Here is a 26,619-nt window from a genome sequence, read left to right as displayed (position 1 = left end):
TGAACCCAATCAGCTCACTCTTAATGCAGAACATTAGAGACTTCATTTTTTGTTTCCTGTATCTCCTTAATGCATTAAATCCATGATCATATCCTGTTGTTATTTCTTTAAATGCTTCTTTAATCTCTATTGTTTTCAAAACAGACTTATCGTTTGAATCTTGACTGTACATCTGAATCATTTGGGAAACTTTTAAAAAATGATGATGCTCAAGCCTCTCCACACTAACAGAACAATCTGTGAGTGTGGGGGTCAAATCATCAGTGTGTTTAAACGCACTCCCACCTGATTCAAACGTACAGCTGAAGTTGAGGACTGCTGAGTTAGAAGGTATATTCAATCAGTGGTTCTCAACTGTGGATAGGATACTGTCATATAAAATAAAGAACACGTTGGTTAAATTTTTTTCAGATACATATTTGGCTCCTTAGGGGAAACTTGGCCACTTTTAGAGATATTTTTGTCATGACCAGGGGTTGCTACTGGCATCTAGAGGATGGAGGCCAAGGATGCTGCTGAACATCCTATAACGCACATGAACATCTCCCAGAGCAAACAATTATCTGGTTCAAAATGTCAACAGTGCTGAAGTAGATAAATTCTGCTTTGGAACAAGAGAACCAGTCCTAAGAGGAGGAAATAGAGCCTGGAACTAAAACCAAAACTTTGTCCAAATGTAAGGATTATATTGATGGTACAAGTGACAGAAGCCCAAGAAATAAGTTTTAAACCTGAAGTTAGAGAATTACTGTGTGAAGTGTAAGATCTGTAATTGAATTTTTGATACATTTCAGTAAATTTTCAAAGAAATTCAGAGCATGCAGAGTTCAAGGGAATGAACTTAGAAGTTTATTTATGAAATGTGGCAGCAGTATTAGTTAACGTGAAGTCAAATTCTGCAACTCTTTGATATTTTTAATCGCTTAATAAACTTCTTGATAGGGAGTATGAGGAGTCTTTCTCTATGTATGTATGTAAGTCGCAGCCAAATCCAGCACTGGGTCTTAACACTAGCTTGTGTAATCTGATGCATGTTCCTGTTTTTCATTCTATTATAAAAGGATAGAGGTGGGTCAGGTGATCAGAAACACCCCTTTCAGCATTTATCTTCTATAAATTCTTATCAAAATGCAAATTTCACAACAAAAACATATTTTCAGTGATAGGTCTAAAATCAATTTCGATGGCTCAGTCTTACTTTAAAAGGTAGCAAACTTCTGTTTAAGACAATAAATTTTACCAATTCTTCCTTTACAGGGCCCTAATCAAACAAATGTGATGAAACTGATACCTGCAATATTTTCTTATCGCAGTACATAAAAGTTAAACTACTTTCTACTAGGATTAGTAAGAATCCCTTGGATTATATATCCCAATCCTAAATCTGCTTAAAACATTTCAAGGAAAATAAAAATTTTAACTGGCAGTTACTGCTTCTTAAAAGTTTTCTTTTTACAAATCCTGTTACAAACCAAGATGAGAAAAGGAGCCCCACCACTCTTTACCCTACCCAATATAATCCAACACAGCCATAGCCATCGATAGGAATATGCTTTTCAACCAGTAGACAGCATTTCAAAACTGTTAAAGCAGAGGTTGCATGGTCAGAAATGCCTGAATAAGCAATATGTACACTGAAATGAGTGGAGAAAGGCAGTGGACCAAATAATTCTTTTTGTGGGAGATGTCCTTTGCATTGTAGGGTATTTAGTAACATCTATGGCCTGTACCTACTGGATGCCTATAGCACTCACCCACTGCAAGCTGTAACAATCAAGAACTATCTCACCATTGCCAAATTTCCCCTGGGGGCAAAAGTGTTGCAATTCACTGAGAAGACAAATGCTATGCAAACAGGCAATCTATAATTATGCACAGTAAGGAGGAATCTCACATTGCTGAGTGAAGGAAGCCAGAGTGAACATGGTATATATGACTTCATATATATAGTAAGCATCAAAACAGAAAACCAACTTATACTGTAGGAAATCAGGATAGTGGTTGCTTGAATGAGGGATAAGTAAGAGGAGGAAGTGCCTGAAAGGCAACAGGATGAGCCTCTGAGGTGCCAAAATGTTCTGTATTGATTTAGGTCCTCCTTACATAGATGAAAATTTATTGAGCATTTATACTTCAAAGTTTTTTTTTTTCAAAACACTATGGGAGTCACTACTTTATCTTCTTCATAACGAATGAGAACATTGTAGGTCTTACTCTGTGAATCGTAAGCAATACTCATTATCAGGCTACATGTTAATTAAGCAAAGAATTTTAAATGAAGTTATAAACTAAAGTTGGTTGTCTTCATGTGTTCATTTAAAACACAGGCATTTAATAAAAAAAAAAAAACAGAATAATCCATTTCAAATAATTCATTTCGCAGAAGTTACTTGTTCTCCTGAGATTTATCTCTATTCCTATTGACAAAAGACAAATCCAAGATAATTCCGAGTTTAAAATGTTGTAAAAACAAGTTCTGTCCCCCATGAGGCGTTTCTGTAAACTACTGCATTTTCTATCTGTTAAAATTAGAGAAATAGACCTAGCAGCTGAGTCATAGTTTTATCTGAGAACAAAACACTTAGCTGTCTCACCAAGGAGTTAAGAGTTACTTTTTACTATTATATAAAGTTGAGATTCAAATTCTTTTATATGTAAACATGTAGCATTATTCTTATTCTTCTTTTTCTGCATATACATTTCAAAGTAATACTCAGACTGGTACCAGGACACTTGACAATGAAGAAAAAAAAATTTTTTTAAGTTAAATCTACACTGAATCCAGAATTCTCAATTGCATTTATTTAAAAAAAGAAAAAAACTTTAAGAACTGTATTTTAGAAAGACTGCAATTAAAAAAAAAACACATATGATCATAGCCAAATGTATGGTTTATTTTTGGAGAGGTATAATTAAAAGTGAGGTTTGTCCAATTAAGGGGAGAAGCAACAGTATGAGATCATACCCTGGTTACATGTTAATTATCACATTCTGTACAATGTGGATGTGCTCAACATGTATTTAATGATAATATGAGTATCTGAAATTTAAAAATCATAAACCACTTGCCAATACTGCAAATCCATAATGTTGAAATAAATACCTACAAGGGAGTAAATTTTAAAAACGGAAGCCTTTGACAATGCTTGTGGATCATCCCAAATGTTACAGACAAGCAGAAGATCAAATTAATTGACCCGACTGCTAGTTTCCACTTAATTTCTTCATAATATGGCTGTCTGGTGTAGCATTAGTGAAGATACTTCCTACAACCACATGGGTACCCCAGAGACTGTGACGAATCACTTTACAGCAGCCAAGATCATCAACAGAGAATCCTAAATGTCGATAGCGTTCATCTGTCTCAAAAAGAGTGTTGTTTGTATATGGTCCAAAAAACTAGAAGAAATAAAAAATGATGTCATATTTTTATTAACAAGAAAGATAATAGAGTAATAATTTTTATGTAAACATGAACACAGATCTGTATAAATAATGCAAATATTTAGAAGGTCAAATAAGAAATAAAAGGGTCACATGTAACACCTAACTGTCCTAAAACCTCTCCCCTCAATACCTGTGTATTCTGGAAATGTGAATGATCTAGCAGACTGCATGTTATCTAGAACCAAATGTATAACTTCACATGACCTTTAGAGATGACATGAGTCTTAGGCAATCATCTATGGTTCACCTTTGTAATTTTTAAGATAAGAAACTATAGCCCAGGGTGTTTTTCATTTCTAGTACTCACTAAATCTTAACTTTGAAAAGAAACAATATATATTTCTATCTTAAGATTAAAATAAAATTTATTACTATTTGTAACTGAAAGACATACACAGAATTTAAAATGTGATAATAGTGGCTCATTATTTTTTTTTAAAGTATAGCTTTATAAATGTTAATTTCCAAAAAGTTACTTTTCTAAGTATTTCTTTACCATCCAAATTTTCTTAATTCTAAAAATAATTTTCTTCCTTAATGAAACTACTGAATGCTAATTTTAACTAACAGTAAGCACACTAATTCAATTTAATTTGAATAACGTCTATTAGTAAGGATGGAAAAAATAAATTTTGAAATTATTTTTAATAAAAAAGATTTAAAGCAATGGAGAACTTTAACCAGGAGTGAGGTCCAGAGGTCCCTCAAAATTGTGAATTCAATTGATTCTTATACTTCTGTGCATAAAATTGTAAGGTTTTCAAGAAGTCCTAAATGATTTATATTTACCTAGGCTATAATTATACAAAAATAATTCCTACTTCAACTTATAATCTGGCTTTCAAAATGTATTTAATTACTCACTGCCAAACCAGATGATGGGTCAATAAAGTCAGCCCAATAGCCTTCAGCTCGGAGGGCATAGCAAATTTCCTTAGCACCGCTGATGAACTGCACAGAAAAAGACACAAATATACTATGCTCAAGATAGCATCACTACAGATTGTTTTATTTTTCAATAAAATTTTTAAAATAAGTATCTTTTGCCTCAGATAGAGAATACAAAATTAATAAAAAATTGAAACTAATGATAAATTAGGACTTATAGTCTTAAGATTATTTTTACCAGTCCAAATGATTAATGGTTAATATAACACTTTCATTTTTTTAAAGTCTAAGTTGTACATTTTTTTTCTTCTAAATTATTTGTTTTAGGAACTATTTCTAATCACTTTTGTGCTATTAACTCCCAAATTTGTCAAGGATTATAAACTAAACTATAGTTGCTATTTTATATCACTATAGAAATTTCAAAATAAGAAAGGGAAAATAAAATATTCATAATGAAAAGATCTGAACCATTCATTTGAATGGAAGTTGTTTAAAAACAGGTACTTATTTGTATGTCCTTCAAAAATACACCTATCCAGTCACATAGTCATGAAATATTTCTGACAAGGCACAAGAAAATAAGATAAAAGGACAGATTGGGTATAGGGCTGGACAGCATACTTACTTTTCACTATACGCTTCTCTATTTTTCTATGTAGTGTATAAATAATACAGACCATTTACATGCATTACCTATTCAAAATCCTGTGATGTTAACTCCTATGATGCAAAGACTAGCTTTACCAGAACTCTAAGCAGTGAAAAAGACAACAAATATTAGAACCAGATTAGAATGTTAAAAAAAAGGACAGACTGTAAGTGTTTAAAATCAAGGGCACAATTCCACTTCCAGTCATAATAGAGTAACAGTTACCAAACCTGCCACCTGCTGAAAACTACAAAAACGACTGAAATACATGACGCAACTGTTTCGAGACACTGAACAACAGGCAGACACAAAATTGTAGTCTTCAACAGAAGGGAAACAAATAAGGTGATCCCCATATATGCTTTAGCCTTCTGTCTGAGGACACGTTCCTGCTGCAGGACAAAGAAGTGGAGCCCAAGCAAAGCGACAGTGTCACTGAGCTGAGGCAGTAGAAAGCAACAGGTCTGGACTGCTGAAGCATCTGGACTTTGTGGGGTAGAGTGCTGGAAAAGAGCGTGATGCACAATAGGGTTTCAAAGCAGTCTGTAGAACAGTCTTTCCTGGGTCAGTAGCCTCATGCTGAGCTGTGCAGACACAGGGTGAGATTCCTTGAGGTCGAGCAGAGTGCCAGTTGCAAGGCTGCAGCTGAATAGTGTTATCAGGGGTCATGCAGCGCTGGGTAACATGAATTTCAGGCCCACCCCGAGTGATGAGACCTCACTGAGCATCTCTGGCATTCAGCTGGTTCAAAGTCCAAGCTAAAGTTAGGCACATGGGCCATACTCTAAATAAGGGATGAGGAAGTGATAGTCAGAGGGCCATCAAACTGAGTTGCTGCCTGTGTGTATAAACAGTCTTGCTGAAATGTAGCCATGCCTATTCATTTATGTATTGTCTATGGTTTCTTAGGGATTCCCTGGTGGCTCATATGGTAAAGCGTCTGCCCGCAATGCGGGAGACCCAGGTTTGATCCCTGGGTCAGGAAGATCCCCTGGAGAAGGAAATGGCAACCCACTCCAGTACTCTTGCCTAGAAAATTCCATGGATGGAGGAGCCTGGTGGGCTATAGTCCATGGGGTTGCAAAGAGTTGGACACAACTGAGTGACTTCACTTCACTTTATATGGTTTCTTTAACAATACAAGGGTAAAACTGAGTAGTTGAGAGCCTATGAACTACAAAACCTAAAAAGCTACCATCTGGCTCCTTAGAAAAAGTTTATTGACCCCTCCTATAGATATACAACCTAAACTAACCTATGTTCTCTAAATACAGGCATATCTCATTTTTTGGACTTCATTGTACTTCACAGATAACGTGTTGTTTTACAAGTTGAAGGCCTGTGGCAACCCTGTGTCCAGCAAGTCTATTGGTGACATTTTTCCAGTAATATTTGCTCACTTCATGTCTCTGAGTCACATTTTTGTAATTCTCTCAGTATTCCAAGCTTTTTCACCTATTATTATATTTACGATGATCTGTAGTCACTGACCTTTACTGATGTTTTACTACTATGACTCACTGAAGGCTAAGATGATGGTTAGCATTTTTTAGCAACAAAGTATTTTAAAATTATGGTATGCATTTTTTAAGACAATGCTATTACACATTTAATGGACTATAGTATAACATAAACATAACTTTTATAAGCACTGGGAAACCAAAATATCCATGTAACTCACTTTATTGCCATATCAGCTTTATTGTGATGGAGCCGAACCAGCAGTATCTCTAAGGTATGCCTAAACTTTTTTGTAAACTAATGAAAAAATTTACAAATACTGCATTCTTTAGGTTATCTATGTAATATTTGCACTTACTGTTATATTTCATTAATCCTTGCAATTCTTAAAAAGCAGGAAAACTGAATATGGTCTAGAAAAGTCATTAAAATTATGTATCAATTTAATAAGACATACACAAAAACTACAAGGTGAACAAAACAATGTATTTAAATGTTTGCAAAGATTAAGAATGCCAAATGATCACAGAAAGAACCAGTTTAAATGTTTATCTTGTTCTGCTCATCAATAGGAAACACTGACATCTGCTGGAAAAAACTAGGATAGATTTAAACCACAAAAGATAAAATATCTACATGTGTGATCCTAAAATAATCACTAACATATCTAAATTAGAAAGAGATGTTTTCTTTTCCATAAAAAATAAAACAGCTTTAATCACTATAAAATTAAAAATCACATGAAAAAGTATAGTGCCATTTCAAAAACCTGAAAATTTGTTATAGAAAACTGAGTTATATTTATACTGGGGTCAGTATCAAATGAGGCTCAGAATCTTAGATGAATCAAAAAGTAGGACTTACAACGCAATGTACATGTGAGAGCAAACTCTCCAGCACCTAAATGACAGTGATGATAAACTACTCCTGGTCTTAATATTTAAACAGAAAATGTTTACTGAGTTATTGTATACTTAAATTTCAACTCATCAAATTCAGATCTTCTAAAGATCAGAGACAATGTCTTATGCCTCTCTATAACTTCTTTGTTAACTAGCATATAACTTGCTCCTGACTTAATTACTACCTGGAATTTATTAGCAAAGCTGTATTTGGGACATTTAAGTGTGAAGTCATTATCATAAAATACTTTGTTAAAGTATGTAAACAATATTTTTGTAAGTTGTGAGAACCACACATCCAACACTAAAGAAAACATTAAAAAACTCCCAATATTATTCTGCATGTAAATTAGTAAAGAAAATTTTTTCAACTGTAGTTAAGTAAGCTAATCTTAATGTCATACATACAAAGGAATCAAACTCATATAATTTCTGAATATGAGATTTTAAGTTACCACTTATTTCTCAGGTTAATAAAAATGAAAAATAATGCTAATATCCAGGGTAAGAGTAACAGCCTATATAATAGGATGATCTTTTTGGTGGACAAATTGATGTATATATTATAACTTAAAATAAATAAATATACCCCTTGATTTAGCAATTCCCTATTTAGGAATATGTAAGTATGCACATAAAAATACACGTACAAATATATTCACTGCCTATAAAAGCAAAAGTTTGATTTTCAACTTATGAAAGACTAAAAATGTTTTAAATAATTTAAAAAATTTATGGTTTGCCCATGTAATCTAATATTATACAGATTTTACAAAGAATGAAATATAATCTATGAGCAATGTAAAGGAAAGATGTCAAAACATATTTTCTAGTTAAAAGCAAAGGACGGGAAAAATGTAGGTATGTACAACTATTATATTATTATTGTACTGTACACTGCTACTGTTTACACTTTGAAGAAGGATTAGGTAATTGTCACTTTTTACTTGACATGCTTAAGAGACAGAGGCATGGAGGGAGAGAAAAGGATAAGAGAGGAGACAGGGTGGGTATGAAGAGTTAATTTTACATTTTTGTTGTTTATTGCATTTCCAAACTTCCTAAGACAGACATAAATTAAAAAAAAAACAAAAAACTGAGGAAGTACTGGACAGAATATAAATTTTTCAAAGATACTAAAAAAAAAAACCCTGGCATTTTTATTTTCAGAAAACATGTACATTTTTTAAATACTGACATACATTAGGAGAGAACTAATAATGGTAAGAAAAGACAGCCATCATTTTTAAACTATTCACTGGTGTTTAAATAAGATTATAAAATTAAACAGTCAGCAATCGAAAGAATTACCTTTTCCAAGAGCACTTCTCTTTCATTTTCTACCTCCTCACTCCAAACAGTCATATCATTCTTAGTTTTCTGTGTTACAGTCAGAATCATTAGTTTGTTGGTGGCTACTTCTGGAAACAGTGATTCAAAATCTATAAATAATAATAAAATTTCAGGAAAAAATTATTTTTTTTTGAAAAAAGAAACAGTGCATAAAACACTTTAGAAAAATGATGATTAAGTCAAATCATTATGGTACCAAATTAGGTTTATAAATGCATATTATTTTTTAAAAGGATGAAATAAATTTAGTTTTGGTTTACTTCTGTTCCTTTTGGATGAACCAAAAATATACTGCCAACAATTCCAAAGAGTAAATTGGGTTACATGTTGTTAGTCTTGGAATTAAAAAAAAGTTTATTATTAAGATTTTTCTCAGTAATTACCTGGGAGTAGGATGACTTTAGGGGAAAAGTTACTAAAAATTCTACTAATCCTATCTAATGGTAGCATGAGGTCAGATGTCAGGGGACATTTGCTAATCTTTTTCTTGGCCAGGCAATCATCGTTTCCAGCAAGACATGTTAAAATATTTAGTTACAAAACATTTAATTCCTAAGGAGTACAGTTTTCAACATATTTAAATTAGTGACATAATCTGACACACACTAGTGTCAAAATGAATAAAGCATGACATACCTCTTCGCAGCAACTCTGGACATGTTTGGATTGCACATTCTACTTTGGCACTTTCAAAGTAAGTTTCTGCACTGTTAATTTCTTGTTCAACAGGTACATCACTACCCTTTAGGGGAATAAGAAATATATATAAACAGAATCTGAAGTTCAAAGAAAATATCCTGCCCGTTATAAACTTGTTTGTCCTAGAAAGCTTTTTCAATAATCCTAATCTAGCTGGTGATCAGGTAATAATCAGTATATTCTTACATACTCAAACTTTTCTCTATAATGTAATTTGAGAATTTAAAAAAAAATGTTGAATTAAAAAAAAAGGAATATATACCTACTGATATTCTAGACTTAATAGAAGTTGGTTAAAAAACTTAAAAATGCCATGATTATATCTTATAATGTTACCTCTTCTGATATTTTGTTATATCTAATTATCCTTTCTTTTGTTCTGTAAAATGGGCATAAGAACACCAACTTACAAAACAACGTGATTAAATATATTATCTCTCCAACAGGAAAAGTCTAGAGGCTCTTATTCAATTGAAATTTAATGGGTGCCTATTATACATCAGCCATTATAACAGGAGCAGACACTACAATGGTAAAAATCCAGTCTTCACTCTTAGGTATATAAGGGTTAGGAGAAGAAAAACAGCATGAACAAACAGATGCAGTCCAATATGAAAAGTGCTACAGAGCTGTGAAGGAAGTCTTCTGGAGGTATAAATGGGGAAGAAACTTGCTTTGTTGGGAGAAATCAGGAAAAGGTTGAAATCACATTTGAGTTACATGTTAACTACTATATGTGTCTGACATATAAAAGAACGGACAGAATACAGATTAAGAATCCCAGTCTAGCAAGAAATAACAGTGCAAAGGCATGCAATGGTCAAAGAGAAAGGTGTAATTTTCAAAAAATGAAAAGTATGCTATGATTAGAATGTAGAAGGAGTAGGAAATCGTTGGGAGGTGAGAAAAGGATCAAAACTATGGAAATCCATTTATGCCACATTATAAAATTCTGACTTATTTTAAATTAAATAATATTAATAAATTATCCTTATTTTACATATAAAGAAACAGTCTCAGAAAGGTGAAGTAACTTTCTCAAGGTCATGAAATTAAGTATCAATAAATAACAGTTAATCTCTGTATATAGATTTATCCTATCTCCACAGTCCATCCTACTATAATGCCTCTAAAAACAGAGATAAGGCAGAATTGAGAACTAAACTGACACAAATTTAAGGGCTACTTTCAGAGATGAAAGCAATGCAATTGTCACTGTACATGGGGGAATGATGAAAAGAGCAGGCAGGTTGTCACTGTCATCTTTACTTCTGGGACAGTATGAGGATGACTAAGTCACTTATACTACTGACAACATGGGAATAAAGAAGTTTTGAGAGAAGAAACGGCTCATTCAGTTACTAGATGTGTACCAGTCCTAATTCTGGTACTTCTGAGACATCCAGATAAAGATATTTGGCAAGTAATACAGAACCAGCAACGTCGGAAACAGAAACAGTAAGTTAGGAAATATGAAGACATAGCCTATGGAGAAAGCTGAGGACTTAAGTGACCAGGGAGCAAGTCAAAGGCGAAAATGAAGAACAGACATTTGGGAAATATCGTATAACTGGTAGACAGAGGAGGCGCCAAGACGACGGAGAAGGAATTATCTGAGATAAAAAGGGGAGGTCAACTGTGTCCCAGTGTTAGGTTACTGAGACTGTGAGGGGTTATTACTTTTTATAATATCGTTTTGATCAAAATCTTCACCTGAAACTACATAGAAATATGAAAAATGGTAAGGATCAGGGGGTGTGACAAACTCTGAAATGCATGTAACTTCCCATTTGAGTGAGCAAGGATGCAATACTAGTTTTAAAACTCATTTAAAGAATTCACATGCAATACCAGTTCTAAAAAACTCAAAAAACCTCTCAGGAATTGTTTTTACAAAACCTATTTAAAAATCCTACTTTTTAGTTTACTGTATCTGAAGAATTTTAGAGATCTCAAAGTTTTCTTAAGTTTCTAAATGGTTAGAGGAATATAAAACTAGTTGGAATTTGGTCTGTATATAGATTATAATTACTGTTTGTAAAAATGAAAAAAAGAAAATCTAAATTTCCAGTTACAGAAATTAAGTTATTTATGTTTACAATAAATATTTATTAAAAAAGATATTTTGAAGATCAATTACCTAAGAGACTGCAATGTGAAAAATTATATAGCAAAACCATGTATAGGACAATACCAAGGTTTTAAAAACTATACATGCTTTTTCTGTATATACTGGACTTAGTGTTTTTTTTTTTTTCAATGAAAGTAATATGCTCATAGTTATCAGAAATACAGCTGTAATAATTAGAAAACAGAATGAACGATATTAACAACATACCTGAAATTCATTCACATATTGTGCCATAACAAACTCATGTCTTTCGCTCGATAAAGGTTCTGCTAGAACATCAGGTAAAGTTTTATGAACTTGGCTTTTCTTCTGTGATGCTGTACCGTTGAGGTGACAGTCAAAACCTATGTTCCCAGGAAGCTGGAATCTCTGATCCTGAGGTCCAAATGGTCCCATAGTTTCATCAGGCCAAACTGTTCGAGAGCCTGAAGAGGAACAACAAAAGGAGCAATTTTCTCCTTACAACTTAAGTGCATTAGACTGAAAGAATGGGAAAGAATGTTGTTCTTCCAATAAGGTTTTTTTCTTTTTTTTTTTTACCTAAACAATAGATCTTTGAAGTTTGCTTTGCTGGTTGAATATGCTAGTTGGTTTCATGTTATTTCCAAAACACTAGTTGAAGCAACCAGCTGCCAACTCATAGTTAATTCCCTTATTAGGGAACAGATTCAATAAAGCATTGTAATCTATACTATGTAATTCTTTTTTGTCTGGCTTCACCGTGTGGCTTGTGGGATCTCTGTTCTCTAGAAAGGAACTGAACCCAGACCATGGTAGTGAAAGCCTGGAATCCTAACCATTAGACCATCAGGGAACTTCTGTACTATGTAATTCTTAACAGTCATTAGTAAATCTTTACATATGGTGAAAGAAATTCACAGGATAAATGACATTAAAAGAAAAAGCTAAGTCCAAGAACAGTATATGTGACATTTATTTTACATGCTTATAATAATGCTTTAAATACAGAAAAAAAAAAATACTTGAAAGTAAAGATACCAGACTTAATAGTGGTTACGCTTGGGGAGTGTGTGTATGTTAATCGTTCAGTCGTGTTCGATTCTTTGTGACCACATGGACTGTAGCCCACCAGGCCTCCCTGTTCATGGGATTCTTGAGGCAAGAATACTGGAGTGGGTGGCCAGTTCCTTCTCTAGGGTATCTTCCTGACTCAGGGATCGAACCCGGGCCTCCCACACTGCAGTCAGATTCTTTACCATCTGAGCCACCAGGGAACCCTTGGGGAGGGGCATTCAACTGCTGTTACCTGGTGGCACAAAACATTAATGGGCTCGAAAAAATTCTGTACCAACCAAAGTGACATAATGCCCTGTTTACCAGTCACATGCATGAATATGGATTAAATACTTACAGAAGAATACACATTACATTATTCCTATTAAAAAAAAAAATCCTAACGTGAAAAATTAAAAAAGATCCAGAAAAAGTAGCTCAGAAAACCAAATGAAGAAATACGCAGAGTAGGAATTTTGTTCAGAGAAAGGAAAGGATGGCTGCAGACTTTAGTTGGCAATAAAAGTATTTATAAATATTCTGCTAGAACTAAGTGACTAAAAATGGTCATGTCATTATAGCTGCCCCTATGTGATGCCCATATCTCTCTTCCATATCTATGACAGACATTACCTATCAATTATAGAACTTTTCCCTGCTGAACCCAGACACTGTCACATAATTCTCAACCCAAACACTCTAGCCCAGCACATCTCAAACTATTAAGTATTAAGAATCATCTGAGAACTTCTCAAAATGCAGATTCTGATTTACCAGATCTGAAGTGGGGCTCAAAATTCATTTCTAACCAGTCCCAGATGATGCTGATGCTATATCAGGCCATGCTACACTGGTCTGCAGATCACACTGAGTGATAAGGCTCTAGACAGCCACCAGTGACCAACTGGAGTCAGTTCACAAACTAAAACTTATCAGCTGTTCTGAACAACATGGGTTTTATAGATTATTCAGATGTGTCTTCAAATAAATATTCAATATTAATATTGGATATGAGCATATTTTCAAATGTTTACTGGTCATTTAGGTTTTCTCTTACAGAAATAGCCTGTTAAAACTCATTTTTGAAATTTTTGTTTGGTTTTCTACTGGCTTGTTTTTGTCCTATTGATCTACAAAAATTCTTTATATAGTTCTCCCTAGGTATTCACAGGGCAATGCTTCCTGGACCCTCATGGATAACAAAATCTGCATATGCTCACCCAAACCCTGTAGTCAAAAATCTGAGCATAATTCACAGTCAGCTCTCTGTTTAGTCATTTCCACATGCTCAGAGTCAAGGAACCGAGAACTGTGTAATACCGTAGTTAGTTATTATTGGAAAAAAACTTCTGTATAAAACGGATATGCACAGCTTAAACCCATGCTGTTCAAGAATGAACTGTATGTGCATATATGTAACCTACGTACATCCTCCTGTATACTTTAAATCATCTCCAGATTACCTATAATATTGAACACAAAGTAAATGATATGTAAATAATTGCTGGCACATGGCAAATTCAAGTTTTGCTATTTAGAACTTTCTGGAATTCCCCACCCTCTCAAATACTTTCAATCTCTGATTGGCTGAATCTGAGGATGCAGAATCCATGGACAGGGCAGCCAAGTTGTATATTCATAATACAAACCCTTAACTATTCTGAGTGACAGACCTTTAATTTATGATAGATATATGTTTGGCCTTCAGATCAAGAAAACTGAAGAATAATCAGAGATGGAGTCAGAAAACTGAGGCAAGAAAACTAGGGGAGGCTTTGCATGCCCAAGTGAACTGACATTACACCATAAGTAATGTACTGAATGAAAAAAGGATTCCATGGGCAATCACTTCAGAATACATTAGGTAAAGTTTCTAAGAGCCCTCTCTTAGTATTTCAGTGTGCTTTATAAACCTCTCTTGAGAAACCTATATGCAGGTCAGGAAGCAACAGGTCAGGAAGCAACAGTTAGAACTGGACATGGAACAACAGACTGGTTCCAAATAGGAAAAGGAGTATACATCAAGGCGGTATATTGTCATCCTGCTTATTTAACTTCTATGCAGAGTACATCATGAGAAACGCTGGGCTGGAAGAAACACAAGCTGGAATCGAGACTGCTGGGAGAAATATCAATAACCTTAGATATGCAGATGACACCACCCTTATGGCAGAAAAGTGAAGAGGAACTCAAAAGCCTCTTGATGAAAGTAAAAGTGGAGAGTGAAAAAGTTGGCTTAAAGCTCAACATTCAGAAAACGAAGATCATGGCATCTGGTCCCATCACTTCATGGCAAATAGATAGGGCAACAGTGGAAACAGTGCCAGACTTTATTTTTGGGGGCTCCAAAATCACTGCAGATGGTGACTGCAGCCATGAAATTAAAAGACGCTTACTCCTTGGAAGAAAAGTTATGACCAACCTAGATAGCATATTCAAAAGCAGAGACATTACTTTGCCGACTAAGGTCTGTCTAGTCAAGGCTATGTTTTTTCCTGTGGTCATGTATGGATGTGAGAGTTGGACTGTGAAGAAGGCTGAGTGCTGAAGAACTGATGCTTTTGAACTGTGGTGTTGGAGAAGACTCTTGAGAGTCTCTTGGACTGCAAGGAGATCCAACCAGTCCATTCTGAAGGAGATCAACCCTGGGATTTCTTTGGAAGGAATGATGCTAAAGCTGAAACTCCAGTATTTTGGCCACCTCATGCAAAGAGTTGACTCACTGGAAAAGACTCTGATGCTGGGAGGGATTGGGGGCAGGGGGAGAAGGGGACGACAGAGGATGAGATGGCTGGATGGTATCACTGACTCAATGGGTGTGAGTCTGAGTGAACTCCGGGAGTTGGTGATGGACAGGGAGGCCTGGTGTGCTGTGATTCATGGAGTCGCAAAGAGTACGACACGGCTGAGCGACTGAACTGAACTGAACTGAGAATGATTAATGTGATATAGTGGTATACAAGGTGGATAAGAAAAAGCAGACTTTGATTTAATAAACACTAGTTAGTAAAAAGTAACGGCTGCTGCTGCTGCTGCTAAGTCACTTCAATCGTGTCCGACTCTGTGTGATCCCATAGATGGCAGCCTGCCAGGCTCCCCCATCCCTGGGATTCTCAAGGCAAGTGGAGTGGGTTGCCATTTTCTTCTCCAATGCATGAAAATGAAAAGTGAAAGTGAAGTCGCTCAGTCGTGTCCGACCCTCAGCGACCCCATGGACTGCAGCTTTCCAGGCTCCTCCGTCCATGGGATTTTCCAGGCAAGAGTACTGGAGTGGGGTGCCATTGCCTTCTCCGAAGTGATGCCTATATTTAGGAAATTCAGCAAAGAGTGGCAAGTAGTAGTAACATAGTTTAATAGGATCAAAAAAAGATTTGTTTCAGGAAAGACTGTGTGTGTCTGAATATAGATTAGAAAAAAACTAAAGTTCAAGAAAGTAAGTTTTAGAAACCAATATTCATTCTTTTATTTTTTTAAGTATTGTAACTTTCTGGCATAAATATTTAGGCAGAGCTCTGATTTTACTTTCAAAGGGATAAACTCAACTTTAGAAGATCAGTAAAACTTCAAGTAGAAATATTACAGGAAACATAACAAATGTTATGAAACAATTTTAAGTAAAGCAAAAATAGGTTTTACTTACAGATATCTGGAGGTGCAGTGGCCACATGAGACTCATCAGAACCTGAAGATCCTGCGGTTGAAAAGGCTCTGGGATTGACAACCCTTTTAACTAAAGAGCAAAATCCTGGGAGATAGGAAACCAGTCTGGCTCTGTTACAGAGCACCTAAGAATGACACAAAACCCAAAATTATTCTGGATATAAATGTTATACTAACACAGACAATCTCGGGCAAATCCTCACATTGCAATGTATCTTTTAAAACCAACATTGATTCTACTGTTATTGAGCACCTGCCACAGAATGAGCATCACACATATTTATAATTTTAAAAATAAACACAAATATTAAAAAAAAAACACACACACAAGTACTAAGTCATTTGGGTAAAAATATATGGCTTTCCTAGCAAGGCCAGAATCAAGAGTGCCATACAGAAAGAACAGGAACTTTGAAAAGTTGTCCTGTGTTCAGCAGCAACACTAAAAAAGTGGCACAGCTAGTAAGATTCTTCTATTTTCAAAATAAAGAACTTTCAAAACCTCTCCTAGGAAAAAAAATCCTACTTACTTTCACACTCTTCTTTTATTGCTATTAGATTGTACTGATTATCTCCTATGCTATCTTTCTCTTGATTTTACGGCAATGTCCACTTTCCTCCAGTTTAGCACACATCTTCTTGATACCTTTTCTGCTCCTATGTTCATTTGCTACACCCAGGTCAGTTACAATATAAATGTGTGAACATCTTTCATGTATAAACTTAATCAAAATAGCTAAGTCAGAATAACTTAATGCAGGGGTTTGCTAACTATAGCGGACTGTAGCCTCCTGTCTGTTCTGGTGAGAACAGTTCTATTGTAACACTGCCACACCCATTTATGTACTGTCTATGGCTGTTTTCTTGTCATAATTGCAGTTATTTCAGAGACTCTGGCCTACAAAGCCTAAAATATTTGCTACCTGGCCCTTTATATTTTAAAACACTACTGACTCTTAGATTAGTGGAAAATGCGTAAGAACAAATACCATATCATCTGTGGAATTCTACTAAAAGATTTGAACAATTAAGAGATCCTTGAGGTCATAGGAAAAGTTTCATGGAGGATATACTGGGTTGTGAAGAAACAGAAATTTAGGCACTCATTTCAGTGAAGGCCTTTTAGGAAGAAAGGTATGGAGGTCGTTTTCAAAGAGTGACAGGTTCACTGAAGGTGGATGTTAAGTAATGCAGTAAAGAACAGGCTTGAAATTTAACTTATGAGCAACTATAAGAGGCTTTATACTTTGTGACACAGACAGGAAAGGGCCTATTACAAGATAATAAATCAGAATTTTAACGTGTAGGCAGGGAGGAAGAGAGTTAACTGATCAAAATAAAAGATGTTTTAAGGAATGTGCAACTACGGGTAGAGGAGAGAAAGGAGTGGGATTAGAGAGGTGGTATGAAAACTAGTTACCAGGAGGCTGAAATAGTCTAGCCAATTGATACTTTGGAATCATTCTTTTTCCCTTTCATATAGTATTCTGAAATCCAACCTGTGTGTTCTTTGACTGGTCTTTCTACCGTTCTGACAGAATTTCTTACTAATTTTATCTTCCCTTCTTACTCCACTTTTCAGTCACATAAAAATACCTACCCAACATTTCCATATTTCTGTCTTTAATACTGCGTAAGATTTCTTCCACTAAAATGCCCTTTTCCTTCTCCTCTTAGGTCGGACAAATTCCAACTCTTTCTTCAACATCCAGATAAACTGAACCTCCTCCAGATGTCTCCAAAATGCAAGGCCTGTTTCCAGAGCATTCTGTCCACCTGAACACTTAAGCATCCTCCCCTGGCCCTACAGTCTCATCATTAGATTATTACTTGATGTATCATATTCAACTACAAAAATACAATCCTGGGTAACTGTTACGTTACCATGTTAGTTTTCCTAACACACAACTCTAATTAAATCACCAAAACTTAAAGAATAAAGTCCAAATTACCAAGTCTATCATTCAAAACTCTTTGCTGGTGGTTTAGTTGCTAAGTCGCATCCGACTCTTCGTGACCCCACGGACTGTAGCCCAACAGGCTCCTCTGTCCGTTGGATTTCCTAAGCAAGAATACTTGAGTGGGTTGCCATTTCTTACTCCAGGGGATCTTCCTGACCCAGGGATGGAACCCGAGTTTCCTGCTTTGCAGGAATATTCTGTACCACTGAGCCACCTGGGAAAGCCCCAAGATTCTTGCTGCTGCTGTTGCTAAGTCGCTCCAGTTGTGTCCAACTCTGTGCGACCCCATGGACAGCTGCCCACCAGGCTCCCCGGTCCCTGGGATTTTCCAGTTAAGAGTACTGGAGTGGGTTGCCACTGCCTTCTCCGAAGACTCTTGTTACTTGATCCTAAATCCACAATCCAACCTTATTTCCCACTCATCTTTTTCACATATCTTACATTCAGGAAGACAGAAATGACTTCTTGATTTGTGAAGGAGGGTGGGGCGGGGGGCTGGGGGTATCTTTGAATATACCTGTTCTGGGTGAGATTTAGATAATCTCACCCATCTTTTAAAATTCAAATGTTTCTCTGATTAAATGAACCCAAACCCCCACTTTCCCCTCTCCACAAAGCTCTGAATCTGTATTGTACCTCTGTGTAACTTTAAAAATTAGTTTCTACTCTTACTGTAATAGTTTCCATGTATGTTTTATGACCCCTATGGCACGATGCGTTTAAGAAATCACTGGACAGTTACCGTGAATAAATACCTCTGGCCTATGAGAATAATCTCTCCTGCTCTCATTTTGTAGTATTTGTAAGGTTACTTCCTATACTAAAACTGCTACAAAACCTACCCAAACAGAAACCGGCTTAAAAATAGATTCTAAGTATTTACGAAAATAATTCCTTTCAAAATTACCGAAAGGATGCTGGCACTGAATTTATTTCTCAAAAGGAATTTGCATAAATAAATAAAAGTATTGAGAAATATGTTTGTTTTCAAACTACCTTCAAGGCATATTGACCTAATTTCACACCCCTTGTTTCCCTTGACATTTTTGATTCTCTAAGTACAAGAAACATTATGCCATCAATGCCATTATAATTAAACCCGCCCCTCCATTTCTTAACGAGTTCCCAAAATAATTTACTACTGTACTGCTTCTTAAGAGACTAATTTACTCACATTGGCCATTTCTGGCGGAAAGGGCAGACGAAAATTATCTTCCCTTTTGTAAAGTTATTCCTGGGAAAGGACAAAACAAAACAGGCCGGTGACGGATTAAGCTCTAACAGATCACTCGGGTAATGTCCACCATCGTCTACTGGGTGTCCCTTCTTCCGCGACAGGACCAAAGTCCAAGCTGTCCCCGGACCCCAGGAGACCAGGATTCGCCCCCTGCCCCCACAGGGCACAAGTCGCTGCCCACCCACAGGAGGCCTTGCAGTTAGCCCGCCCGGTGTGTGTCTGCGGAAGACAACTCCGACTAGATCCGGGGGAGGAAAGAGGGGCCGTCCACCAGGATGGAGTCCTGAGGCTCCAAGTAGGTATTTTAACACCGATCAGGGTTCTAAACAAGCTGTGAGAAAAGGTTCCAGCAAAGATGAAGGTTGAGGAAGCGAAAAAGATCCTAACGACAGAGTGAGAGGACGACCGGGGACAGCGACAGGGGCCCTGTGAGTATAGGGGCAACACCCAGAGCTGTGGCCCAAAGATGGGCAGATCTGGAAGGGCTAACGCGGGCGGAAACCGTCCGTACCAGTCGCCGCCGCCACAGCCGCCTCCAGCGGTCCCAGGCCCGTACTCTTCCCGTCTTCAAAATGGCGGCGCGACGGCAGAGGGAGTAGCGCTGACGCTGGCAGTGACCAGACTGAAGAAGTTGCTTTCGAGCGCATGGATGGGAATGAGCCTCGAGCCGATGCTGCGCACGCGCACGGGAGGCCCACGTAGCACCGCCCTTTCATTGGCTAGTCCACCGCCCCCACGTACGAGAAGGAGAGGTGAGGTGTGGATAAGGACTTGCGGGGTGGAGATCAAGGCTCCAGAGCTGCGTTTGGCACTCATTTAATTTCGATCATTAACTCACCGATGTATTTGAAAGCCTCCTCTTGCCCCAAGACTTTATTGCTCAAAGGAGGTGCAGTTTTCTGTTCTTTGTATCTATTTTTTTTTTTTTAAATTTCGAAAATAAATGTTTTTGAGAATAGAGCACTTTTTCCCTTTATGTGCCAGACTTTTAATAGGCGCAATAAATATATATCCCACGACGTATTTATAAGTATACACTTAAAAAAATTTTTTTTAATTGAAGGATAATTGTTTTACAGTATTGTGTTGATTTCTGCCAAACATCAACATGAACCAGCCATAGGTATACCGATGTCCCCTCCTTCTTGAAGCTCCCTCCCACTTGCCTTCTCATCCCACCCCTCTAGGTTGTTACAAAGCCAAGGTTTGAGATCCCTGAGTCATATAGAAAATTCCCATTGGCTGTCTATTTTACATATGGTAATGTATGTTTCCATGTTCCTGTGTCTATCCATCCCACCCTCTCCTTCCTCCCCGCCTCCCCTGAGTCCTGTCCATAAGTCTGTTCTCTGTGTCTGTGTGTCCACTGCTGTCCTGCAAATAATTTCATCAGTACCATCTTTCTAGATTCCATATATCTGCATTAGTATATGATATTTGTTTTTCTCTTTCTGACTTAACACTGTATAATAGGCCCTGTATAATACGTTCAACCACCTCCATTAGAACTGAAGAGTATATCATTTTAATTTGTCATTTGTATTTTACAAAGTTAACTGAAGTCCATACTTTATTCATACTGATATTTTTTGATGGGTCATGTTGGGCAAGTTAAAGTTAGTCTCTTTATGCTTTTAGTTTCCTCTCTTCTAAAATGGGAATAATGTAATAATAGTGTGCAACTCATAGTTCATGAATATTAAATCAGTTAATATGTAGCTAACACATCATTGGAAGGACTGATGCTGAGGCTGAAACTCCAGTACTTTGGCCACCTCATGCGAAGAGTTGACTCATTGGAAAAGACCCTGATGCTGGGAGGGATTGGGGATAGGAGGAGAAGGTGACGACAGAGGATGAGATGGCTGGATGGCATCACCGACTCAAGGCACATGAGTTTGGGTGAACTCTGGGAGTTGGTGATGGACAGGGAGGCCTGGCGTGCTGTGATTGATGGGGTTGCAAAGAGTCGGACACGACTGAGCGACTGAACTGAACTGAACTGAACACATGTAGCATGCACATGCACACACAGACACACAGACACCAGTGAGCTGAGCACACACACACACCAGTGAGCTGAGCACACCCACACACCAGTGAGCTGAGTATTTGAGTTACTTACAACTCATTCTTTTTTCATTCCTGGTCATTTCACCTTCAAGTCAGCTTACTAGTCCAGGTTATATAACGTGATTTTTGGTTGAATGATGATTATAAGCTTTTTGAGACTGGGAACCATATGTTATTCATCTTTGCCAGGATAGAAAATCGCCTGTCAGATGGAGGTGGGAGTGAACAGCAGTATGGCAGGAGGCTGTCAGGAGTAACTTCATAGTGTAGGTGATGCTTGATCAGCATTTTGAAAGATGAGTAGTTGTTTGTCTGAATGCCAAGAAGAGACGTTACAGGGGTGAGGACCTTCAGTCAAAGGAAGCAGTGTGGACAGAGATACAGAATTCAAAACACTATGGGCAGTTGAGGATATCCACAAATAATCAAATGATTGAATTGGAGGTAGACAGGGGCCAGATCATAGTCAGTCTTCAGTGAACTATTAAGGTAGATGTAATCCTGGAAGCAACGGATTACTGGGCAAATTTAAGCCATCATGGCATTATCAGATATGTGTCTTGGGAAGATCCTTGGGCTTCAGTATACAGGATAGGTTGGAAGAATGTGGAATTGGACCTGGAGCAAGTGGTTAAGAGATTATTGCTGTGCCCATGAGAAAGAACATGACACCCTGAATTAAGGGTGGGGGCAAATTTGAGGAATCAGGACTGTATAGCTGTCCATTAGTTGCAGACAAGGAAAAGGACACATTGAAGATGATTCCTACATTTTTGACTTAGGATTCTTGGTGACTAGAGTTGCTTTTGCTGAGATTGGGAATCCAGGAATATTAATTTGTGGAATGTATGCTATGTGGTGGCACTCGTATAGGGATTTTTCCATTCTTTAATTCTCATAACAATCCAGAAAAGGGACATACTATTATCCTCATGTTAAATATGAAGAAATTAAAGCACAAATGGCTTACGTATATTTCTCAAGCTGCCAGGGCTGGATTTAAATCTCAGTCTGTTAGGTTTAAAAATAGTGTTTTCTTTCCCATAGGTGTTGTCTCCTAGGAAGAAAATAGGATTTAGGGGAATGATAATGAATTTGGCTTGGGATATCTTGAATTCTGAGATGCCGGAGGGGCATTCACATGTAGTTGTTAGTAAGTTATTGGACAGTAGGCCTGTTGCTCAGGAGAGTGGTTTATGTGGGAGACAGAGATTAGAGAGTCATTGCCATATGGGTAGCAGTTAAAGCCATAGGAACTCCTTAACCTGGAGTTCAGTAGTGGGCTTTAAGAGAAAAAGGTCTGTGAAACTCCTGAAAATGTATGCAAATTTTTGTATATTTGTAAGCAGATCCATTTCCACCCCCTAGGAAGTCAGCACATAGCTTCTTCAGATTCTTAAAGTTCATGAGTGAAAAGATCAAGAACCACTAGTGTAGCGTGTAAAAGAAAAAGGGCAAAAGTCAGAAGAATAGGTTATATAAATGAAAGGGGCAGTAGAAAAAAAAACTAGTAATAGAGACTGAAAATTTTCAGTTAGAGGGTAAAAGGAAATCAAGAGAGAGTGTTCTAGGCATGAAGAAGATAATTGCTCAGGTGTATTCAGTTCAATTCAGTCGCTCAGTCGTGTCCGACTCTTTGCAACCCCACGAATCGCAGCACGCCAGGCCTCCCTGTCCATCACCAACTCCCAGAGTTCACTCAGACTCAATGTCCATCAAGTCAGTGATGCCATCCAGCCATCTCATCCTCTGTTGTCCCCTTCTCTTCTTGCCCCCAATCCCTCCCAGCATCAGTCTTTTCCAATGAGTCAACTCTTCGCATGAGGTGGCCAAAGGACTGGAGTTTCAGCTTTAGCATCATTCCTTCCAAAGAAATCCCAGGGCTGATCTCCTTCAGAATGGACTGGTTGGATCTCCTTGCAGTCCAAGGGACCCTCAAGAGTCTTCTCCAACACCACAGTTCAAAAGCATCAATTCTTCGGCGCTCAGCTTTCTTCACAGTCCAACTCTCACATCCATACATGACCACAGGAAAAACCATAGCCTTGACTAGACAGACCTTAGTTGGCAAAGTAATGTCTCTGCTTTTGAATATGCTATCTAGGTTAGTCATAACTTTCCTTCCAAGGAGTAAACGTCTTTTAATTTCATGGCTGCAATCACCATCTGCAGTGATTTTGGAGCCCCCCCAAAATAAAGTCTGACACTGTTTCCACTGTTTCCCTATCTATTTTCCACGAAGTGGTGGGACCAGATGCCATGATCTTCGTTTTCTGAATGTTGAGCTTGAAGCCAACTTTTTCACTCTCCACTTTCACTTTCATCAAGAGGCTTTTTAGTTCCTCTTCACTTTCTGCCATAAGGGTGGCGTCATCTGCATATCTGAGGTTATTGATATTTCTCCTGGCAGTCTTAATTCCACCTTGTGCTTTTTCCAGCCCAGCGTTTCTTATGATGTACTCTGCATATAAGTTAAATAAGCAGGGTGACAATATACAGCCTTGACGTACTCCTTTTCCTATTTGGAACCAGTTTGTTGTTCCATGTTTAGTTCTAACTGTTGCTTCCTGACCTGCATACAAATTCTCAAGAGGCAGGTCAGGTGGTCTGGTATTCCCATCTCTTTCAGAATTTTCCACAGTTTATTGTGATCCACACAGTCAAAGGGTTTGGCATAGTAAATAAAGCAGAAATAGATGTTTTTCTGGAACTCTCTTGCTTTTTCGATGATCCAGCAGATGTTCGAAATTTGATCTCTGGTTCCTCTACCTTTTCTAAAACCAGCTTGAACATCTGGAAGTTCACAGTTCATGTATTGCTGAAGCTTGGCTTGGAGAATTTTGAGCATTACTTTACTAGCGTGTGAGATGAGTGCAATTGTGCGGTAGTTAGAGCATTCTTTGGCATTGCCTTTCTTTGGGATTGGAATGAAAACTGACCTTTTCCAGTCCTGTGGCCTAGATGCTATAAAAAGTGTTGTTGAGGGCCAAAACCAATCCATTGTGTTTGATAACTAAGGCAATGATGACTTTGCCAGAGGAGTTTGAGTGGAGTAGTGGGTGGAAGGAATGGAATTTTGATAACTGGGTATTCAAGGGATGAAACACAATCTCTTGAGGGAAGAGACTTTTCCTTTTGTTCACTGTAGTCCTGGGAGTTCACTGTATTCCTGACACAGTGAGATGATCAATAATTTGTTGAAAGTTGAACAGATGAAGGAGTGGTGGCCATTAGCCAGCATGTGTGTGTCCTAAGTCGCTTCAGTTGTGTCTGACTCTTTCTGACCCTGTGGATTGTAGCCTACCAGGCTTATCTGTCCATGGGCTTCTCCAGGCAGGAATATTGGAGTGGGTTGCCATGCCTTCCTCTAGGAAATCTTCCAGACCCAGGGATCAAACCAGCATCTCTTACATTGTCTCCTGTATGGCAGGCAGATTCTTTATTTCTGAGCCAGCAGGGAAGCCCCATAGCCAGCATACCCCAGTGGTAAAAAATCTGCTGCCATGTAGGAGACTTGGGATCAATCCCTGGGTTGGGAATATCCCCTGGAGAAGGAAATGGGACCCCACCCAAGTATTCCTGCCTTGGGAATCCCATGGACAGAGGAGCATGGTGGGCTATAGTCCACACGGTCACAGAAGAGTTGGACACGACTTAGTGACTAAACAACAATAACCGAAAGTCACAGCCTCTTTCTGTTCTATTTCCAGGCTCTATCCTACAAGAGCGTTTATCTACCCAGCAGCTGGGCTGGGGGAGTAGTAGTGTTTCCATAGCATAAACGAGGAAACTGTGATTCAGAGAGGCTGAGTAAACTGCCTGAGGCCACACAGCTACATGCAGTGATGAATATGAGTTTCAAACTTGGATTTGTCTGGCTCCAAAATCTCTGTCTTCCATGACAGTAAAACAAAGGAGGAGAAGAACGAGAGGTGAGTATGTCTCTCAACTGTTATCCCAGTTTTCCCTTATTTATTTGCTTTCTCTCTCTCTCTTGGATTGTTCTTATTCTTCAGAGACAAAGCAAGACCTTCATACAACTATAATGATTGATCAAAGTACCAGATTATGAGATTATTCAGAGGCCTATATGTAATCCTTGGGGTTTTCTTTCTCATCTCTCTTTCTCAGAGCTGCCTGCATTAATACTTTCTGAAAAACACAGCTTTTTAAAAATTTGCATGGCTTCTACTAATTCTCAATAACAAAGGATACATACTTAAGCAAAGTGAGAAATATATAGTCATCACTGCATGCTCAACTTGGAAAGACTGTTGTATTGCAGCTAACTCTTTCTGTAAAAACAATAGGATTATAAAAGCAAAGAGACAAGAGGGAATATTTTCTGCTCAGCCATGCATATCTAAAGCACATTAAAAGTAATATTCTGTGTTTTCTTTTTTAGAAAGGTGCATGGAACTATTAGCTGGTTGCAAGAAAATAATGAGTAAAAAAGGATAATTATATAAATTTTAAAATGGTATGAATAAAAGAAAAAATATGTGAACACTTGGTTTTTATTCTTTGATTTGGTTATGGAACGCAACTATTGAGAACACATATTTTTAAGTTGCCTGTATCTGCTGCAAAAGTTCTTCAGTGTTTGATACATTAAAACAGGCATAGTTTTGGCCATTTCTAAAAACTCAAGATATTCCTGGAAACCCCTCGTATGTTCCAGCTATCCATTGCTAGGTGGTGATACGTGGCTGTTATAGAGAAATGTTACAGAGTAAATGTTATTTGTCTCTGGGACACAAGGGAGGAAGAGCCCTCAATTTAATATTTTGTTTTTTAGCTTGAATGTGACTTATACATGCTGTCACTGGACTTTAATTGTGATATTAAATATAAAAATTGCCGATGTGCTCTTTGTCTCTCTCATCATTACAGTGGAGACAATATTATCAATTTCATAGACGTACGTGATATATATGAGATAATCCATGTAAAGATAGTCCATGTGAAGATATGAGATTGTATGATACACACATACATACAGCCCCTGTAAAGAGTTTAGTGCAGTGCCTGGCACTTAGCAAGTGTGCAATAAATGTTAGCTGATATCATCTTCCTCATCATCATTGTTTGGCATCATCGTTCGTCATCATCTTTGCACTCCATCCTCATGGGGAGATGAT

At 37.4% G+C, this 26,619-nt stretch overlaps 1 protein-coding gene across 1 annotated transcript; it reads right to left on the bottom strand.

The window, feature by feature from the left end:
* Window positions 1-2,884: 2,884 nt before the first annotated feature.
* On the bottom strand, window positions 2,885-20,014 carry MMADHC (metabolism of cobalamin associated D). The gene is made up of 8 exons (XM_068967971.1): window positions 19,917-20,014; window positions 19,343-19,402; window positions 16,188-16,332; window positions 11,741-11,958; window positions 9,340-9,445; window positions 8,662-8,792; window positions 4,312-4,398; window positions 2,885-3,399 (listed from the first exon to the last, which is right to left on the bottom strand). The coding sequence occupies exons 2-8, from the start codon at window positions 19,349-19,351 to the stop codon at window positions 3,205-3,207; spliced, it is 891 nt and encodes a 296-aa protein (XP_068824072.1). The 5' UTR covers window positions 19,352-19,402; window positions 19,917-20,014; the 3' UTR covers window positions 2,885-3,204.
* Window positions 20,015-26,619: the final 6,605 nt, after the last annotated feature.

This window comes from Capricornis sumatraensis, chromosome 3 (genome assembly GCF_032405125.1).
Source record: "Capricornis sumatraensis isolate serow.1 chromosome 3, serow.2, whole genome shotgun sequence".
Classification (NCBI taxonomy): domain Eukaryota; kingdom Metazoa; phylum Chordata; class Mammalia; order Artiodactyla; family Bovidae; genus Capricornis; species Capricornis sumatraensis.
The sequence above is the reverse complement of the archived record's forward strand: the minus strand, read 5'-3'. Positions and strand labels throughout refer to the sequence as shown.

What these genes read in the sequence shown, in the direction of transcription:
- MMADHC (XM_068967971.1), bottom strand. An exon ending in CACTGCACCTCCAGATATCT is followed by an intron (nt 11,959 to 16,187) that starts GTAAGTAAAACC and finishes GTTCCTCTTCAG; the next exon opens with GCTCTCGAACAGTTTGGCCT. An exon ending in GAGAAGTGCTCTTGGAAAAG is followed by an intron (nt 4,399 to 8,661) that starts GTAATTCTTTCG and finishes TTTTCTGTGCAG; the next exon opens with TTCATCAGCGGTGCTAAGGA.